Here is a 20,007-nt window from a genome sequence, read left to right on the forward strand (position 1 = left end):
ATCTTACCCAGGCAAAGGAACTACACACCACTCAGCTCAACAGAGCCTAACGACTCACTTGCAAAAAAACGACTAAATTTTAATATTTGTATTTATTAATTTGTTTTTCTGACATTAAAAAACGTTTCAAAGAGAAGAATGAGAGGAAGAGACGGTAAGAGAGGAACAGTAAATTGTAGCTTGCCATCACCAGTGTGTGAATGTGTGTGTGAATGGGTGGATGACAGGTTGTGTAAAGCGCTTTGGGGTCCTTAGGGACTAGAAAAGCGCTATACAAATACAGGCCATTTACCATTTACCATTTAAATTAATAATTAATAATTAATCACAGGCGGCAATAAATTGATAAATGGATTGTCATGATGCTTTTTCATCACAGTTCATTGTCAGTCTGTAAAGATGATATCAGTTTATCGTGCAGACAGGGAATGAAAAGCTGCCAACTTCCAGTTAACAGCTTTATTCTGGAGACCACAGCTCGCTGGATGCACATATCCTACAGATCTGATTCACATTTCATGTTACGTGATTATATGTTCTCTGACTCCGGTGTTTCCATCATCCAGCTAGGATATTCTTCCAAAGGACCCTGCAAAACACAGAACGATGAACACTTTTCAGATATTTTTTTTACTTTTAATAGCAAGTTTTTTAAACTTTTTTTTTTTTACAGGTGCAATAATAAGCTTTCACCGCTCGATCTCACAGATAAGTATAGACAAAGATTTTGTGTTGGTCCCTGCTGGTTATTGGAACAATACATCACTGCTGCCACCATATTGTTCAGTGGGAGCTGGACCATGTAATCCGTACATATCCCAAACCCTCTGAATTTACAAGTGATTAAACTGTTCTGGTTAGCTATAAATGTCAGAACTGTACAAAAGGCTTATATTCTGTTGATAACTGTAATATTTCCACAACATAATTATAAAACACAATAATAACTCAATATTACAGCTCTCTGCAGATGCTTTTTCGACCAACAGGAATACTCCCATACTTGTCATGTCTTGAGTCTGTTATCTTCAGTGCTGTGGTTCATGAATGGCTTTTAACTTTATCTTTTGGGAATCTGCAGACAAAACAAGTCCATCTGAACAACACTGTGGAGGTCTGACGGTTTCTGTAGATACAAATCAGGAATATATGTCAGTTAGCTGTTACTGAGCTGTTAGTACCATGAAAAATACTTAACAGTCAGATAATTTAGGACAACTTAACACAGTAACACAAACTGTGACAAATACCATTTTGTGTCAGGATAGTCCATGCAAATTAAGTCAGTTTTAAAAACAGACTGCTTATTATGACTATTGCTTTTCTTTCACTAGAGCATAAAAGATCAGCACAAACATTTATGTTCAGTCTAAAGAGACACATGTCACAAGGCCTGATATAGCATGTGTCTAAGGGATATCATCAGAAGATACCAATTCATATCAAAATTCTCAAAATATGACAATAATTGTTTAATGTTTGTTTTTAAACCTTTCTTTTCTACAAGCTTCAGCAAGCAGAATCATGGTCTGAATGCACTGATGTGCCAAACATATTTGATTTGCCAAGAGGATCCATAAACTATCAACTCTGTATAGGCTCCTTTTGCTAGCCAATTTCTTTTTATTTAATTATTTTTATACATGTATGGTGTAATAATGCCTGAGCCGACAGCTGGAAGTAAAGAGAATACAAAAGAAAATAGAAAAGGGGACAAACAGGAGAAAAGATAAGATCACAGGTCAAAGCACAAAGAAAGCAAAAGGACACACTGTCGCTGAAAGAGAAGAAAAACAAAAAAACAGATACACAAACAAACACACACCCATCCACGTCAAGTTTGTTTTGTCCTTTTATTACATCTACCATAGACAGCATCTGTACCGAGGCTGCAGGTCTGGAAGTGACAGAGGCACCATAATTTTAAATACAAGGAACATTCAGTTTGTTTGTTTGCTCGCTTTTTTGTAACTATGTTATCTAATTGGGTATCAACAATCATATAACTAACACTGATATTAGTACTGACTACTACATTTCTACTATCATAACATCCCTAACGCGTCTATATCTACATTAGACGACAACCAGCCGTTGGCATAAAGTAGCTTAACATAAAGACAGGAATCACCTGAAAGCAGCTAGCAAAAGAAGCACCTACCAGCACTTCTAACACATAACACTGTTTAAATGTAACACCAACAATCTGCTGTTAATTAAAAGGGTGCTGTGAGTCAAACTCTTTCTTCAGGCATCCATCCATTCCACCTAAACCCCCACAAAAACAAATAACTGGGACTTTCTATACTTTAGCTTTTACTTCCTTTTTTTAAATGGCCAAAGACTGAAAAGGCACAGCCAGCCAAGAGTTTCTGATAAGTTGTTTAACTGATTGATTTTCATTTGTTCTGCCAATCATGTACAGCTAAGATGCAACCACTTCTACTGGGCTCTCATGTTTCTAATTAGGAGAGTTTTATGAGCTGTAAGCAGCGACTTTGTGCAGGCAGAGGAAACTAATGTCTGTTGTTTAGCTTTGGGACTTCAGCCTTACTGTCTTACTTTGCTGCCTAATACAAGCATGGTAGAAAATCCTCTCTGCTATCTCTCTTAGCTCTAGTTTGAACAGAATTTTGACTAAAAATGTCACTGCATGATTTAAAGACATCGAATCTTTTCCATTAATCTTAAAGCCAAGTTACGTCAAACTCCACTGTTGGCTTATAACAACTGCTAGCATTCAATTATTTTCAATGAGAAGTCGCAGTGCTTTTAGTGTAGTTCACAGACATGTGAACAAAAAATTGGTTTAAGAAACAAAGAAAACCACATCTTTTACTGAACCCGTGTGAAGGGCTGACCCATGCACTGCTTGCAGGCTCCATCTGGCCAGTCACCATGGGCCACCAGGTGCTCTACCCCGAGTACCCCACAGGGTGGGGCCCCCGTCACAGTGTTGCTTTGTATATTAAAACCACAGTAGTCTCATCTGAATAAAGTGAATGGGAATACATAGAAAACAGACCCGCTTATTGTGTAAGTGTTGTTTGTTTACATTGCTGTTCTCATATTTACATCACAGAGAGCCATAACACTTCCCTGACCCCAGACAGATGCAGGGCTGGTGGCGGTGGACACACAGCAGAATGCCTCCCATGTGAAAAGCCCCTTTGTTTTGGAACTACACCCACCAACATTTTTCCAACGTTATTCAACCAAGAAGTGAAATGTATCCTTGGCACAGATACGCATAATTACAGCAGCAGGTTTTACAAGGACAGGAGAAAACAGAGTGGAGAAATCTCACACAAGCATAGAGAGCATGCAAGTTTTAACTTGCCTGCCTGCCTGCCTGGGTTTGAACCTGGACCCTCCTGCTGTGGGACGGCAGCACAAACTATGGAGCCATCGTCAATATTTTTTTTCCAGCTATCTTCATCATAAAACATGTAATTTTAGTGCTAAGCTAAACCACTGCTAGCTAAAGATTAATTTTTAATTGACAGGAATAGGAGTCAGAAATTTTAATGTGAAAAATGTCAAACTGTGTCTTCAAAGTCAAGGACTGGGAAGACTGAAAACACACACACTCTCACCTCTGCTGAGCAGCTGCAGGTTGCGTCCCTCCTCCTGCACCTGGAGCTGCAGCACTTGTTGCAGCAGCTCCTGTCGAAGTGTCTCCTGCACTAAACCCATGCGCTCCAGCTTCTCCCCATTCAGGCGCAGTAACGCTCGGCCTTTAAGGTGATGACAAAGTAATTTTTTACAATTAAACTGTAATTCATGAATTCACTAGTGGAACTGTTTTTCTACTATCTCAGACCTGTGATGGCGTGGTGGGAGAACGCTTCCACATAGGTCAGGTAGTTGTGTGGACAGTGTTTCTTCAGCCACTTGCACACATCTTGTTGAGACCAAAGAACAACAGGACGGATCAGGCTGGGCTGTGTTGGGCTTGTGTGATATATCCCATAATTGTCACTGGAGCGGTACTGTAGATAAGAAGGCAGACAGGAAAACATACAGATAAATGGAGAGGGTTAGTGATATAAGGGGACATTTAATGCTTTTTTTCCCCTTATGTCTGTCATATGTGTACCATTGGAGTAGAGGACATTCACATCAAACTTGGGTAAAGCTGCACATATTGAGGTCAGAGTATGTGCAAATTAATAATAATAATAATAATGGATTGCATTTATATAGCGCTTTTCAAGGAACCTAAAGCGCTCTACAATTCCACTATTCATTCACTCTCACATTCACACACTGGTGGAGGCAGCTACAGTTGTAGCCTCAGCTGCCCTGGGGCAGACTGACAGAAGCGAGGGTGCCATATCGCGCCATCGGCCCCTCTGGCCAACACCAGTAGGTGGCAGGTGAAGTGTCTTGCCCAAAGACACAACAACCAAGACAGACAGAGCTGGGGATCGAACCAGCAACCTTCCGGTTCACAACCCCCTGAGCCATGGTGAGTGAAACCAAAATCTCAGGTTTAAAATGGCACTAAATACACAACTTCAGAAAGTTTTTCTACTCTTGGATCCAAATGATGTCAAACAGAGTGCATATACCTAATATTGTTATTACCAGGACACACACTGGCTTTGAGCACAGAAAACCATCCACCACCTTTTAAAATCATGTGTTTCTGAGGGGCAGCCAATCAGAACAGGGGCAGGTAGCTGAAGTAGCTTAACAGAAGAAGAACACAGAGGCTACAGCAATGCTCAGTCTTAGATAAAAAAAGGATTATTTTGAACTTTAAATCTTGAAAATCTACAGGCACCAACCACAGAAGACGTAGCTGTAGCTCAGGCGGTAGAGCAGGTCATAGGTTAATTGGCAGGATGGTGGTTTGATCCCTGGCTGCTCCACTCTGCATGCCAAATATCCCTAGGAAAGATACTAACCCCAAGTTTTTCTCTGATGAATGTGTGTGATTGATAGACAGAAAGCACTCAAGCACAGAAAAAAAGTGTTTGCGTGGGTGAATCAGGCTCCTTGGTTTGCAGCCATCTCCCTTGTTGCTGTGTTTAAAAATGCCAGGTTGATTCTTGTGAAGGAGTTTAACCTGGTACGAGGTACTGCCACCAAATGCAAAACCCCCAAAATGGACTTGAATCAAGCTGAGCATGTGCTAGTGAAAAAGAGGCTTAAGGAGATTTTTCAAATAGAGAGATACTAAGATAAGTAAACAGACAGCATTTTTCAGAGGTGAGATCTGTTCAATGACTCAAAGTCCTTTGCACTATTACTACACCAATGTAAAGAGCTTGGAAATATAAGCAACTGAACTTCTTCAAGTCTCTTGAAGACATTTCCCCTCTTATCCGAGAAGCTTCCTCAGTTCAACTGAAAAGGTAAAATGTCTTCAAGAAACATAACAAAGTGCAGTTGCTTTTCTTTCCACGCTCCATAGTTGACAATGACCTGGATGCCTGAGAACCTACACAGATATACTACTACACTACTTCCACTTCTTTGGGTTCAGTATTTAGGTCTAAGACATGCCAACAGGAGGAGCCAGGGATTGAGTTAGTGAATCATCCTTCAATTAGCTGAAGGCCAGTTCTACCTCCCTTGTGCACACTAGAGACTTGTATCCCTTAATTTATCTTTTAAAAAAGAAAGTCTTAAACTTCACACTAACATGTTCACACAGGGGACATACTGTACTGATGTGCTTTGTGCTGAGATAGATAACCTACCACAGGCATATCTCTCATTAACTGCCAAAGATATTCAGTTATCGGTGGCATTTGACTGCTAGGAGATGTCTCCCATGAAAATATATCCAGAGGAACGGCACAAAATTCAGACTCCATTTAAAACCTGAATGAACCTTAAAGCTCTTTTAATCTTTTCGCCTGCTGTTGCCGCTGTGCATCCATACAACCCACATCTATCATGCGCTGTGTACAAATCTGCACACTGTCTTTTATTCGCTGTACATAACATGTGCACACAGCCAATTAAGTGAGCATCTGCTGGGAGGATTATAAGATGAATATTGAGTATCACATTTCATTTCACATGCCTTATATACATCAAAAGATGACAAGTTTGGGCCTCTACAGGGCTAGAACATGTTTCAGCCTCATTAAAGAACACAGGGGCGATCGTTGCCATATGTATAGGCAGTGTAGGCACATCTGTGTAGCTGTGAAGTTCCCTAGAAGAGTGGCGAACAAGCAGCAGCAACAGCAGCAGAAAAAGCACACAAAGACATGCATGTAGGCCAGTGTCATGTTGAGATTCAGCTCTTTTATCTTATAGATGTACAGGATGCAAAACTGGAGTTGTAATCAAGCTGCGCCTTTGATCAGCCAATCACTTTTTAAAAATGTAGCAAGTTCAGCAGTTCATTTGCAAGATAAAAAATATCACATCTGGCTGATGTGCAAGAGTCAGTGGAGCAAATGTTTTGCAGGAGGGTGTGCCTGATATGTCAGGATGCAGTGGTGTTAAAAACATTCTTATTCTCAAAATAGAACCAAAAATGGTGAGTTTGATATATTTTTTTAAGCATGTTCATCACTTCACCAACAATTTTTTGATCCATAGGATGTCAGTAATGATTCATTTCATTAAAATATAATATTAGTAATAATATGAATAATAGCAAGAAGAATGAAAGTATTCAACTCCTTTTTTTTCTTTTTAGCCATCAGAATTACTGTCTGAAGGCCAAGAAAGATGCCCAACGGATTTACTTTACCAAGTGGATCATCACGGCCTTGCCGTAGTGGTCCATTTGATTGACCTTTATTATTATTTATTTATTTATGTATTTTTATTTTCAGTTGTTACAGACGGGACAGTATTCCACTCCTGCATGAATCACAGACTCTGGAGATTTTCCATAACACAATGGTGATCTGCACTAAAAATCGAAGTAACTAAAAAAGAAGTAGTTTGCTTGCTTTTGGTTTTAACACCGGAGTGTAGTGCAATCATACAGATACTGAAAGTATATCAACAATATCCATCCATTCTCCTCCTTATCAGGAAGCCGGAGTACACATGCAAACACAGAGAAAACATGCAAACTACACTCGGCCAGATGGAGGATTTGAACTCAGGACCTTCAGTAGTGCTAACCACCACACCACCATGCCACCCTGCTTATTTTTAAGTCTCCTTTATTGTGATCAGCAATTAATTTGTGATGAAATATACAAATGCCTTTGACCTGTTCACAAAACTGATACATAATGTGAGTATTCTTCTATTTATTTTTGAGGAGAATGAATGACATTGGGCTTCGAGCTGTGAGCTGAAACAAACAAAACATTAATGTTTTGCGAGACGTTTTTAATCAATAATCACTTTTGGGTTGTTTAATGTAATCTAATATATAATGTTACACAATTTTTAAAGACATAGAGGAGTTTTAACTGTGCACGATGTCCTGTGTGGTTTACTCGCACACAGGGCGACATTTACAGTCTTTCTGTCACAACATTGTAGTCCTCAGTGTGAGCCTCACCTGGTGAGAGTTTTCAGATTATGGTAATTATGGTTTTTAGCTGGAATATGCTCTTCACCAACAATAAATAAGAAGCCAGTTATTCTGTTTGTTTTTGTATTTGGCATAGCTGAACACTCAATAGAGGATTTGGGGTTTGGAGCCGAGTGCACTCAGTTTGTTTTCCCCCCCTGTGTAAATTTTGTTTAACACAAAGAACAATAATTTGTCTTGAAGTTTTCACACAATAAATCAAGCAGCTAATGATATTAAACTTTTATTTCTCCAAAAACATGCCATGCTGATCAAGAAAGTGACCTATTCTGCTTCACTTCAGAGTGTTTACTGCTTTCTGATTACAGTTTTGTCTCACTGGGAGGTTTACTGCCGAGTCTTTTTGTGAACGGGCATGTCGGACGTGATGTGCATCATTTTCACTGACATGCTGCAGATACTGTTGCTGTGGCAATGCAGTTAATGGGGATCTAAATAACAAAGAAAGACACATTCAGAGTTTGAATCAAGTATTTTTCTGGCTCTGACTGACTTCTAATGCACCATGAATACTTTTATGGTGAGCTTTTATCTTTAGACTTCCTTCTCACCCTCTGGATTTCCTTTCATCACTTCCATTTATGCAGCAAACAGTTTTTCCTAACTTCACACCCTACCGTTGTAAAAACCTGAGCCCTCATGTTTGGCTTGTATATGAATAAATGTGGTTGGAGTGATCGCACAAAGGATTTCTACTTATTGGTATTTTTTAAACATTGTTTGATTAGGAGTGAACATTTCCCTTAATTCATTAAAAATAAAATGAGTCAGATGTCCTTCAATATGCAAAACAATCCCCCCAAATCCCAAAAAGCTCCATTTCTAATTTGGCTGCAGGTTATGATTTTTCATTATTAATTGTTTTGTGAATAAAACGACTGTTTGCCCAGTAAAATGTCAGAATATGTGAAAATTGACCACAGTCATGTAAAGTAGGAGTTGTAAAACTTTTTGAGGCCAGAGATCCCTTAGAGGCAGAACAAGAACCATCGCAAAATCCTAGCAATGATTTAGTTGGATAAGGGTCACTTGAGGACTAATTTAAATACACTCACTGACCACTCTGTTAGGTATGCATCTTCAACTGCTCGTTAATGCAGATATCTAATCAGCCAATCACATGGCAGCAACTTGACCTCAACGACCTGCTGAAATTCCAACTTAAAGCATGACGTGGCTGTTGGTGCCAGACAGGCTGGTCTGAATATTTCAGGTCAGAGGAGAATGCCCAAACTGCTTCAGAGAACCAGTCGTTAAAACCAAGGTTTGCAGATGAGCATCTCTGAATGCACAACATCTTGAAAGCACATATGCTACAGCAGCAGAAGACCACACCAGGTACCACTCCTGTCAGCTAAGAACTGCAGCTGACAGGTTTAAATAGGTGAGTTTTGATACCTACGTATTGTTACTGACCATCCCCATCCCTTTACAATATACCCATCTTCCGATGGGTATAACGCACCATGTCACAAAGCTCAAATAATCTCAAATGCTTTCATGAGCATGAGTTCATTCTACTCAGATGACCTCCGCAGTCACCAGATCTCAATCCAATAGAGCACTTTTGGGATGTGGTGCAGCAGCAGATTCACATCATTGATGTACAGCTGACATATCTGCAGCAGCTGTGTGATGCTATCACGTCAATATGGACCAAAAGTTATGTATTTATATGTATAGCTATGTATATTTTCATATTATTTATATTCTAAATTGTGTTTTAAGCTCTGGTTTCTTATTGTTTAATTTTTAGTGTAGTGAAGCCTTTATTGCAGTAGTAGTTTAATATTTTAAAACCTCAAATATGGGCCTATTTCTCATGGGCAAAACTTAAGAAGTATATCTCAGTAAACACATGCACCAAAGCCTCTTCTCGCTGGTTCTATTAATAAATCTAAACAGGTTGAGGAATACTAACTCTAAAGACCTTTTATTAAGGCATATTAAGCGCACGCATTGAGCGTTTAGAATCAGAAGTTAATATATAGTTTATATTCTCACTAAAAATTCTCACTAACCCACACACATAAATTATGAAGTCATTACCAAAAACATTCCAAATAATTTTCCTTTCAGCGGTTACTATATGTATTTTGCTGCTCTGAGTCCACAGCTGTGAAGTATAAAAACACTATAGAGACCATAATGAGTGTTTGGATGCCTGTGAGAGGTGGCAGAGATGCATACTGACAGAGTGAATACGAGAACAGCATGCCAAAAAAAAAGTAAGTGGAAAAACTTAACAATGGAGGAAGTGAAAATACTGTAAACACATTACAATGCAGCACAGACACACAACACCGATTAAGTTCATGTGCGTCGAGACAAAAATAAACAGACCACTACTTTATGTGCATCCAAGAGGATTGAAGCAAAGACATAATGCATTGCATACAACTATGTTATCAGCCCAGCCCAGTTCTATGTTTGCAGCTTTAGCTTCAGCTTGTAACAGCCTTTTAAAGAGCCTTTCATGGGGTGAAGACAAAGGCATGGGCTCTCTGACTTGTAACCAAGAGCTTTAAATGAGGCCAGCTTACAGTATAAATGGATTGTCTCTGCTGCCCAAACTGGCTGTGTGAAGAGACAATGCTGTATCAGATAACAAAAAACTATTAATTTATACCGGAACAGAATGACTAGTGGAAGTAGATATGAGGACGTTTTCACGCGAGAAGATCTATAGAAATGGATAACTGTTTATTATCCTGAAACAACAGGCACAGGCTGGATACTATCAGGCAGTTAGGATCAAAATAAATTCAACTTTTCTCTGCTCTCAGTCAACAAGCACAGTGGTGGTGCAGCATAGTGTGAGCATAGGAAGACCTGTGCTATTTAAAGCTAAAAGGCTGTTAGAGCTCACCAACCCGCTGGGGAGAGGGCAACTTTCATTCTCTACTAACAAAGTGTCCATTTACAACAATAGATGATGACCGGCTGCATTTGTCAGACTATGAGGTTTTTTTTATATTTCAGACTTTTCCGTGGAGAAATCTGAGAGGAGAGCTGCCAAACGGCAGCAGGCGTTTTTGCATGTGCTCATATATTGCTAATGCAACAAACACAGCAGTTTCTTGTATGAGCAGTGCAACTTTTTCATATCTGCATGCAAGAAGTCAGTGGAATGGAAAATAAAAAATAAAACCAGAAACACATAACACCACTAATTTCTTGATATCGCCATTGGTGCAGTTTACATAAATCACAGTAGTTATTTTTAGTGAAATACAACAGTGCTTAATAGCCATGGAAACTGAATGGCTATAAATGGTTATTATACTGACAAGTTATGTAGATGTGGATTACCCTCAATTTATTAAACATATTGATGCATTAGTAATTTGAAAAATCTCCCAGGCACAGGCACTGGCTCAGGTCCAGGAATTATGTCTTTTAGTAAATATCAAACAGTGTGTATGATGTGCAGAAAACAACCAGCAGAGAGTACACACTCCAGCGTGTTCACTGCAAGGCGAGGACATGACATTGTAAACAAGTTTAAGTATCTTGGACTCAAAATGAACTCTATTTAACCTTTAAAAGTCCTTCTACTAAGTTATCTAACATCATAAAATGCAACGTTAAAAGATTTTGCTACCTGGCCACTAACAGGTGGAACAACACTTTATTCAGTGCAAACATATTTCAAAAAAGCCACTAAAAGCTTTGATTTTCAAAAAAGTAATTTTCATTTCATCCTGGTAGCATCAAATAACAACAACAATATTTTGATCTTAGTGGATTTTTAAAAATGTATATGCTTAAAAACATAGGTGACTGTGAAGTAGCTCATGTCAGTAAAAAGAACTAAATATTTCCATTGCTTATTAATTGTAATAAAGCAGAATTCCTACTTTTAATCCACATTTCAAACAGCACATTGTGGCAAACCAGTTCTATAGTCGTTTTTAACTTTGGATGATGCAGGACTTGGATTATTCTTTTGACTTTGTGTGTCTTTGTGTGCTTTTGAATGCAAGCTACCCAGGGGATGCGGATCTAAATTAATCCAGCATAATTACTTAAATAAACGATCTTATATTTTCCTGCTAATGTTCATTAACATGCACTGTCTCTGTTACATAAACATATAAAGTAAGGCTTTCTGTCATGAATCGCTGTGCGGCAGGCAGGAGTTGGACCCAAAATGCAGGACTCACAGACTCGGGGAGGTGAACTCAAAACACAGCTTTATTTGCTGGTAGAACAAACATACAAACTAGACTAAACTGGGAAACCATAAACTAAGAACTCACAGCGAGACACAGGGAGATCCACACACAGCATGAGGGACGACGTCACGCCGAACAGAGGGAGACGCAGACAGAAATACACAGAGGGTTAACGAGGAAAGTGGGAACACACGGGGAACACAGGTGACACTGATAATCGTAACGAGACAGGGCGGGGTGAACTGAACATGACATGTACGGGCGTGAGAGTCACAAAGTAAACAGGAAGTGCACAGAGGTTCAGACAGGAGGAGAGAGAGCACGGGGAAAACACAGACATAACGGGCTGGGGAAACATGAAACAACCACAAAGGGAGACGAGGGCTCATAAATACACAGAGGGGCACACAGGGGGGGGAGAGAGAGCACGGGGAGAACTTGGACATAATGGGCAGGGGAAACATGGAATAAAACATAAGGAGAGATGAGGGCTCACAGATACACAGAGGGGCACACAGGGGGTAAAAGCCATGAAGGGAAAACACTTAGGGAACAACACAACAGGGCAACTCAGAAAACATGGCCTAAATAAGGAACAAAATACAAACATACAAGAAAACTAAGAACACTGGGCCAACATGGCCCAGGACCATGACAGTACCCCCCCCCCCTCAAGGGCTGGCTCCCGACAGCCCAAACCCGAAAAAACAAAAACAGAAAACAACCCACCCAGGGCGGGAGGCGGGGGACCAGGACGGAGGGACCAGAACGGGAAACAAAAACAAACAACAGAAAACACAGGAGCACATGACTATAGTCCAAATAAGGTTCAGGGGGCCGACCCAGAGCCCACAGGCACAAGAGTTCACGGGCCACACGGTCGGGGGGCCGACCAGGCGGGTGGCACAGGCGACAGAGCCGGTCCGGAGGCCGGCCGTGCGGAAGGCAGCGGCGATGGCGAAGGGGGGGACGACGACGGAGCAGTTCAGGGGGCCGACCGCGCGGAAGGCAGCGGCGGCGGCGAAGGAGACGACGGAGCAGTTCAGGGGGCCGACCGCGCGGAAGGCAGCGGCGGCGGCGAAGGAGACGACGGAGCAGTTCAGGGGGCCGACCGCGCGGAAGGCAGCGGCGGCCCTCCAGTCTCAGGCGTGCTGGCCATGGCCTGGTGGGCACAGGACCAGACGAGGCAGGACCAGACGAGGCAGGACCAGACGAGGCAGGACCAGACGAGGCAGGACCAGACGGTGGCGATGCGGGGGCCGGACCAGACGAGGTTGCAGAGGCTGAGGCTGGACCAGGCGGAGCTGCAGAGGCTGAGGCTGGACCAGGCGGAGCTGCAGAGGCTGAGGCTGGACCAGGGGGAGCACAGGCTGAAGCCGAAGCTGGGCCAGGCGGAGCAGAAGCAGAAGCCAAAGCTGGACCAGAAGCAGAGGCAGAGGCTGGCCCAGGCGTAGCAGAAGCACAGGCAGAGGCTGGCCCAGGCGTAGCAGAAGCACAGGCAGAGGCTGGCCCAGGCGTAGCAGAAGCACAGGCAGAGGCTGGCCCAGGCGTAGCAGAAGCACAGGCAGATGCAGCCGGACCAGGCGACGACGAGGCGGTCGCAGGTGGCGGCTGGACAGGCTCCTCGGACCCTCCAGCTGATGCGGCGTGAGGCTGAACGGGCCCCTCGGACCCTCCAGCGGAGACAGGAGGCTGAACGGGCCCCTCGGACCCTCCAGCGGAGACAGGAGGCTGAACGGGCCCCTCGGACCCTCCAGCTGACGAGGCGTGAGGCTGGACGGGCCCCTCGGACCCTCCAGCGGAGACAGGAGCCTGAACGGGCCCCTCGGACCCTCCAGCTGACGAGGCGCGAGGCTGGACGGGCCCCTCGGACCCTCCAGCGGAGACAGGAGGCTGGACGGGCCCCTCGGACCCTCCAGCGGAGACAGGAGGCTGGACGGGCCCCTCGGACCCTCCAGCGGAGACAGGAGGCTGGACGGGCCCCTCGGACCCTCCAGCGGAGACGGGTGGCTGAACGGGCCCCTCGGACCCTCCAGCGGAGACGGGTGGCTGAACGGGCCCCTCGGACCCTCCAGCGGAGACGGGCGGCTGAACGGGCCCCTCAGACCCTCCAGCGGAGATGAGGAGGTGCTGGCTGGGCTCACTGGAACCCCCAGCGGACGAGGTAGATGGCGACACGGGAGCCGCGGAGTGCTGGATGAGCTCATCCGAGCTTCCAGCAGGAGCCGATGTAGAGCCAGAGAGAATTGGGACCCCGGGCTCAACGTTAAGCTGGCTAGAAAACTGCACTGCTACGGGGAACTGGGCCAAAGGTTCAGGTGCGAGCTGAGCTGCTGGACACACGGGGACCTGAGCTGCTGGACACACGGGGACCTGAGCTGCTGGACACACGGGGACCTGAGCTGCTAACGGTGGAGAAGTAAATGACTGCACAGGGGACTGAACTGATGTCTGTAGTAACGGTGGTGGTGAGAGTGGAGTAGGTGGTGGAGTTAATGACTTCACAGGGGAATGAACTAGAGGTAGTGACGGTTGTGGTGCTGGTGGTTGAGTGGGTGACTGTGCTAAAGGAGGCTGCACTGGGGACACTGGAGACTGCACTGGGGAAAGCAGGGCTGCAGGAGGCTGCACTGGGGACACTGGAGACTGCACTGGGGACACAGGAGACTGCACTGGGGAAAGCAGAGCTGCAGGAGACTGCGCTAGAGACTGCAGTGATGGTTGTAGTGGAGGTGTGACGGGTGGAGGAGTGGCTGAAGTGGCTGCGGGTCGGGCGGCTAGTGGCTCAGCTACAGAGCATATTAACGGCAGGGCTATGGGTTGAATGTCTGACTGAGTAGCAGCCTGAATGGCTGGGTGTAGTGATGGTGGTGGTGGAAGGGAAACAGGTGGTAGTGTGGATGACGGAACTAAGGGCGACTGAGTGGCAGACCGAACTGATGACTGAAGCGATGGTAGAGGTGAAAATGGAGCGTGTGGTGGAGTTAATGGCTGTGCTAGCGGGGACACAGGAGACGCAGCTTGTAGCTGGGCAGCTAAGAGAGCTTCAGGAGGCTGGGCAGCTGATAAACTGTTCACATTACCGTCCGTAGCACAAAACACAGCCCCTGAACGAATAGTTCCACGGTTCGACACAAAAAAAGAGTCCTTACTCACCACAGCCGGCGATGTACAAGTCTGAATGTCCGGCTGTGGGGTGGCGCGCTGGCGGCGTGGTCGTCGTTTCTTTTTAGATGATGGCTCTGACGGGCCGAGCGGCTCCACATCCGGCCCTTCAGGCAGGTGGGCAGTAGCAGCTGGGGGATGAAGGTGGAGCTCATTTTGGATTAAATCCTGTTCGAGTGGGTGGAGCGCACTGAGTAGCCAGGGAAGACCAGAGATTAAACGCTGTAGTTTGGTTTCCACAGCACAGCGAAATTCCTTCCCCTCATGTTCGAGCCACAGATGCAGGAGTCTTTCCACGGAGTAGATTATGTCCAGATGCAGTTCTTCTGGTGGGTTGAGTGCTGCTGGGTCCATATCTGGTGACGTCGTACTGTCATGAATCGCTGTGCGGCAGGCGGGAGTTGGACCCAAAATGCAGGACTCACAGACTCGAGGGAATGAACTCAAAACACAGCTTTATTTGCCGGTAGAACAAACATACAAACTAAACTAAACTGGGAAGCCACAAACTAAGAACTCACAGCGAGACACAGGGAGATCCACACACAGCATGAGGGACGACGTCACGCCGAACAGAGGGAGACGCAGACAGAAATACACAGAGGGTTAACGAGGAAAGTGGGAACACACGGGGAATACAGGTGACACTGATAATCGTAACGAGACAGGGCGGGGTGAACTGAACATGACATGTACGGGCGTGAGAGTCACAAAGTAAACAGGAAGTGCACAGAGGTTCAGACAGGAGGAGAGAGAGCACGGGGAAAACACAGACATAACGGGCTGGGGAAACATGAAACAACCACAAAGGGAGACGAGGGCTCATAAATACACAGAGGGGCACACAGGGGGGGGAGAGAGAGCACGGGGAGAACTTGGACATAATGGGCAGGGGAAACATGGAATAAAACATAAGGAGAGATGAGGGCTCACAGATACACAGAGGGGCACACAGGGGGTAAAAGCCATGAAGGGAAAACACTTAGGGAACAACACAACAGGGCAACTCAGAAAACATGGCCTAAATAAGGAACAAAATACAAACATACAAGAAAACTAAGAACACTGGGCCAACATGGCCCAGGACCATGACACTTTCATATTGGTCTTCTCTGAGTCCTTGTGGATGTTACATGTTATTACAACACCTGTAAGTCATCCACGGTGCGTTGAGGTGGTTATCTCCATGTAGTGAACTGTGTTACAAAAATCAATGCATTTGGAATGAGATACAGAGAGAAGTGTATATATCCACACACATTTATTTTGATGCCTTCAACACAGATCAGCAAAGCCACTGGGACAAATAGGATTGTAACATCATAGACATAGTGTATGGCCTACAAGAAGCTCTACATCTATGTCCAGATAGAGTCTGTTTATTTGGCTAAAGGTGCTTAAATGCTTGATTTTCTGACTGGCCCTCTTGTTTACATTTCACCACAGTCACATCTGTGACCATTAGTTTAAGCAGTCATGCCTGCAACCAGCTAATCATGCCCAGATAGGTGGCCGTGTTTTCAGATAGGCATATACAGTAGTTCACGTGAAAAACTTTAGTCGGAAACTTGTCATTATTTTTCTCTGCAGTATCAGAAAAACCTCTAAAATGAGTGAAAGAGTAAAGGTTTCAATGTCTGACCTGAGAAACTATCGGCACAGGACCTTTCTCCTTTTCTTTGATTAGGTTTGCATTCTTACATTTCTTGTTAATTTTTTTAGCAATTAAATTAATCTTTAACATATTAGAATTCCAAAGTAAATATATATGGTTTTCCTAACTCTGGATTTGTGGCAAACATCATCAAGCTTAATTAGGCAGAAAGAAACATATCACCCTGAGCTGCAAGAATAAAGAAAACCTAAGGGGATTATGACAACATGCACCAGGTGCGCTTTTCGACATGCTGAAGTCATGTAGGTGCTCAGTACCTGCAGGGCCTCGGTCCCCGGCTGCTGTAGCAGCTTCACTGTTCTGCCTCCCGCTGTTTTCTGTCCACGGCCGTCATGCCAGGTCAGGTTCCCACCTGTCCGTCGACTCAGCTGGTGCTTAAAGTCCTCAGGCAGAGCCCTGTACTCCACAGCTGGCCTGCAGAAACTGAAACTGGATGCAGCTGGAGAGATAAAGGGAGGGGGTATAATGATTAGACAGGCAGACCTGCTGACAGTGTAAAAACAGCATGGGACTACTTCCCTACTCCCTTGCTCTGCATGACTTGGAAACAAAAGGCAGGATTGAAACCATATGGATAACCTGCCATTCAGGAATGGTCTCCTTAGCAAATTTCTGCAAATCTGCTCTATTGACACAAACCAGGCTTGAGTTAGTTATCTGAGCCTTGATAAAATCGTAGATGAATCCTGGAAGTCAGCGTTCAGGTACCACAATTACTTTGTGAAAAGCTTGTAGAGTTGTGAGACATGCCACTTTCTCATCATTAGGATGAGGCCTGCAGGCAGATATCCAAACTGACTCAACAGCAGGTGGCTTCCCAACATCCAGTAATTAAAGAGTGTGCAACTACAGTAAACACGCTGTTACTGGCACAGATTCTGGCAGAAAGCCACGGGTCACTACACATTCATGTGCCAGATTGGAAGGATTTTCTTACCACGTTTGAAGCTCCGTGTGCAGCTTGTGTTTGCGTGTGCGCTAATGTGCATTTTCAATATCTTAAGTTGACTAAGAGAATTTGAAAAGAGGACAGAACGAGAGAGGCTGTCAGGGGGAAACGAGGTTTTGAGGAGATGAAAGAGTGCCTTCGTTTCTCCTGCTTTGTGCTTCTCTTTTCTGTCATTCACCATCTCCCACCGAGAGCGGAGCCATTCTGCGTCCTGCAATCATCAAGGCAAACCAGCACTATCAGGTTATTACGAATAAAACTTGGTGTGCGATTTTTGGTTTCTTTGAGGTTTTACTCGAGGCATGTACGAACCCTCCTTCAGAGTGTTACTCACCCAGGCTGCCGCTGTAAACACAAATGTGCCCCTTTCATGGATGTAGTATGCATAATTAAGACTATTTGTCAGAGCCTTTTCCCTTCAAATGGAGAAAAAAAACCCTTCTCTTTAAAAAGTGCCAGTACTGGAAAGGAAACACTTTCATGATCAAAATCCTTACTAAACAAATTATGAAGTATCTGGCCTGCCTGCAATATCTTTAATCCTGTATTTTGGATGAATATAGTTAAATTAAAGCTCTTATTTGGGGTATTTAAAATTTTGACTTGGCACACATCTTTACCTATCAGAAATATGCACATCAGGACTTCAGAAGCTGGGAGTAAATTCAATTAAGAGCAAGCCAAGGCAGAAAAGTGACCACAGCAACAGTCACACTGATGGTGGCGATGCTGGATGCGCTGTCCATTTCAGCACCGTGTCACTGACCATCAGCGACCCCCTTCTGTTCCTTTCTTATGCATAATATTCTTATAATGTCTGAATGCATGTATATGACAGAGTCTGTTTTTAATAGATTTAATGTGGCAGCGTTTAGCTGCACTTTATTTCAGAGAGCTCTTTCCAGCTGAGGCCACTTACGTAACAGATAAACTGGTTTAGCAAGTAATGAGTTAAAGTAATGGAATCAGCGTGCTTTAGATTTCGGCGGAATGCGAGTCGGACTATTTAGAAAAGAGTTACTGATTATTATTATTAATAATATTGAAGTGTAACCTTCCTACCGTCTACAGCCATGATGTTTTCTCGGAGACAGCCTAGTGGAAGTCTCCCATCTTCTCCGGTGACCGACACACGGGCTGCGGGTCCAGCTCTTCCCCTCTGTGTGCGCTCCGCTCACCGACAAAAGTTTCACTGAGGTCTGGCAGGAGCAGCGACGCTCCACATCCTCTGACCTGAGCTGCTGGGCTAAGTGGGGATTTAAAAAAATAAACAAACAACCACGTCTTAAAACCAGCTCACGTCGTCCTCAGTGTCACTGGCTGCTGCTGTCTGTGAAGCCGAAGTTGCAGAAGACTGGACAAGAATGTCCCCGAGCAGCTGGCTGACTGGTTCCGCGGGCTCAGGCGGGCGCGAGCATGTGCGCGCGCGTGCGTATTTGTGTGTGGTTTTCGTCCATGTCGTGAGAATCAGATGCGCGGCTTTTTCTCAAGAGCATGCATGAGCACAGCGAGCTCAAAGTGCAGCCCCGGGCCCTGTAATTAACGCAGCCAGTGGAGACTCTGAAAAACAGCCGGATGAAAAGGCTTCTCATAGCTGCAGCATCCACCATAAGGAATTCCCCTTTGCCTTTTCTTAAAGAAAGGGAGCTCTGTGCGCGCCCGTGGGCACTGCGCCCTCCCTGTGATGGACCCTCTATGTCGGGTCTGTGCAGAAGAGCTGCAGGACGGTGACTGTTCCTGCTCACACCTGCCCTTGCACTCACTTTATTGGCCACATTTGGCCGCAGAGTAAAAGAGAGACCTCCGTAGGAGCAAAAGAGCACAAAACTTTAAGCATCCAACATAACTCAAAATACAATCAAAGCCATGGAAAAGACTATCTGTCTTTCTTTCTTATTTCTCTCACTCAAAACAAAAGGAATACGAACAAGATTCAACAGTGTGGTCTGTACAGACATGACAGCATCACTCTTGTTACACCATCACCAGCCTGAAGACTGACAGAAGGCAGAGTTGCTCCTTGCTTTCATGCTGTTTACACCAGCCATTTGAATATCGAACAACAGAAAAAATACACCATAGAAAAAACCCAGATTACTGCTGCTCACTGGATATTTTTCTCTTTTTTAGATTAGTACCTGAGTGGGATGCTTGTGTTTGAAAATCTCAATACATCCTAATTTCTGAAATATTCAGACCAACCTGTTCGTCAGTAACAACATGCTTCATTCAAAATCACTTAAATGACCTTTCGTTTTCATTCTGATGCTCAGTATGAACTTCAGCAGGTCATATTGGCCTGAACACATTGAGTTACTGCCATGTGATTAGTTCATGATCATTCAGTCACAAAAAAGAGAGAGAAAAAAAAAGAAAGTTCAGGTGAGAGAGCCCACAGAAGAGGCGTCATTAACCACAATCAGAAACAGCAGGGTGGAGGTGGGTTGCAAAGTAGCAACCATAGGCCGTCTAAAGCACCTTAACCAGTGCATGCTGTGTGAGATTTGCAGATAGG

General features: G+C 44.2%; 2 protein-coding genes across 3 annotated transcripts; both read right to left on the minus strand.

Annotated features, from left to right (window-relative positions):
- Nucleotides 1–566: 566 nt before the first annotated feature.
- samd10a (sterile alpha motif domain containing 10a) lies at nt 567–18,567 on the minus strand. Of its 2 annotated transcripts, none has more exons than XM_085345181.1 (5): nt 18,555–18,567; nt 16,801–16,982; nt 3,824–3,992; nt 3,597–3,737; nt 567–589 (listed from the first exon to the last, which is right to left on the minus strand). In XM_085345181.1, exons 1-5 carry the CDS (start codon nt 18,565–18,567, stop codon nt 567–569), a joined length of 528 nt encoding a protein of 175 aa, XP_085201307.1. The 2 variants fall into 2 exon arrangements, with proteins under 2 accessions (XP_085201307.1, XP_085201306.1); XM_085345180.1 differs by lacking the exon at nt 567–589 and adding an exon at nt 3,270–3,433.
- On the minus strand, nt 12,846–15,222 carry LOC146610870 (uncharacterized). Its single transcript, XM_085345063.1, has 4 exons — nt 14,365–15,222; nt 13,564–14,298; nt 13,321–13,446; nt 12,846–13,022 (listed from the first exon to the last, which is right to left on the minus strand). Exons 1-4 carry the CDS (start codon nt 15,220–15,222, stop codon nt 12,846–12,848), a joined length of 1,896 nt encoding a protein of 631 aa, XP_085201189.1.
- Nucleotides 18,568–20,007: the final 1,440 nt, after the last annotated feature.

Source organism: Diplotaxodon limnothrissa, linkage group LG20, assembly GCF_057381915.1.
Source record: "Diplotaxodon limnothrissa isolate DT_005_m linkage group LG20, D_limnothrissa_male_GT1.1, whole genome shotgun sequence".
Taxonomy (NCBI): domain Eukaryota; kingdom Metazoa; phylum Chordata; class Actinopteri; order Cichliformes; family Cichlidae; genus Diplotaxodon; species Diplotaxodon limnothrissa.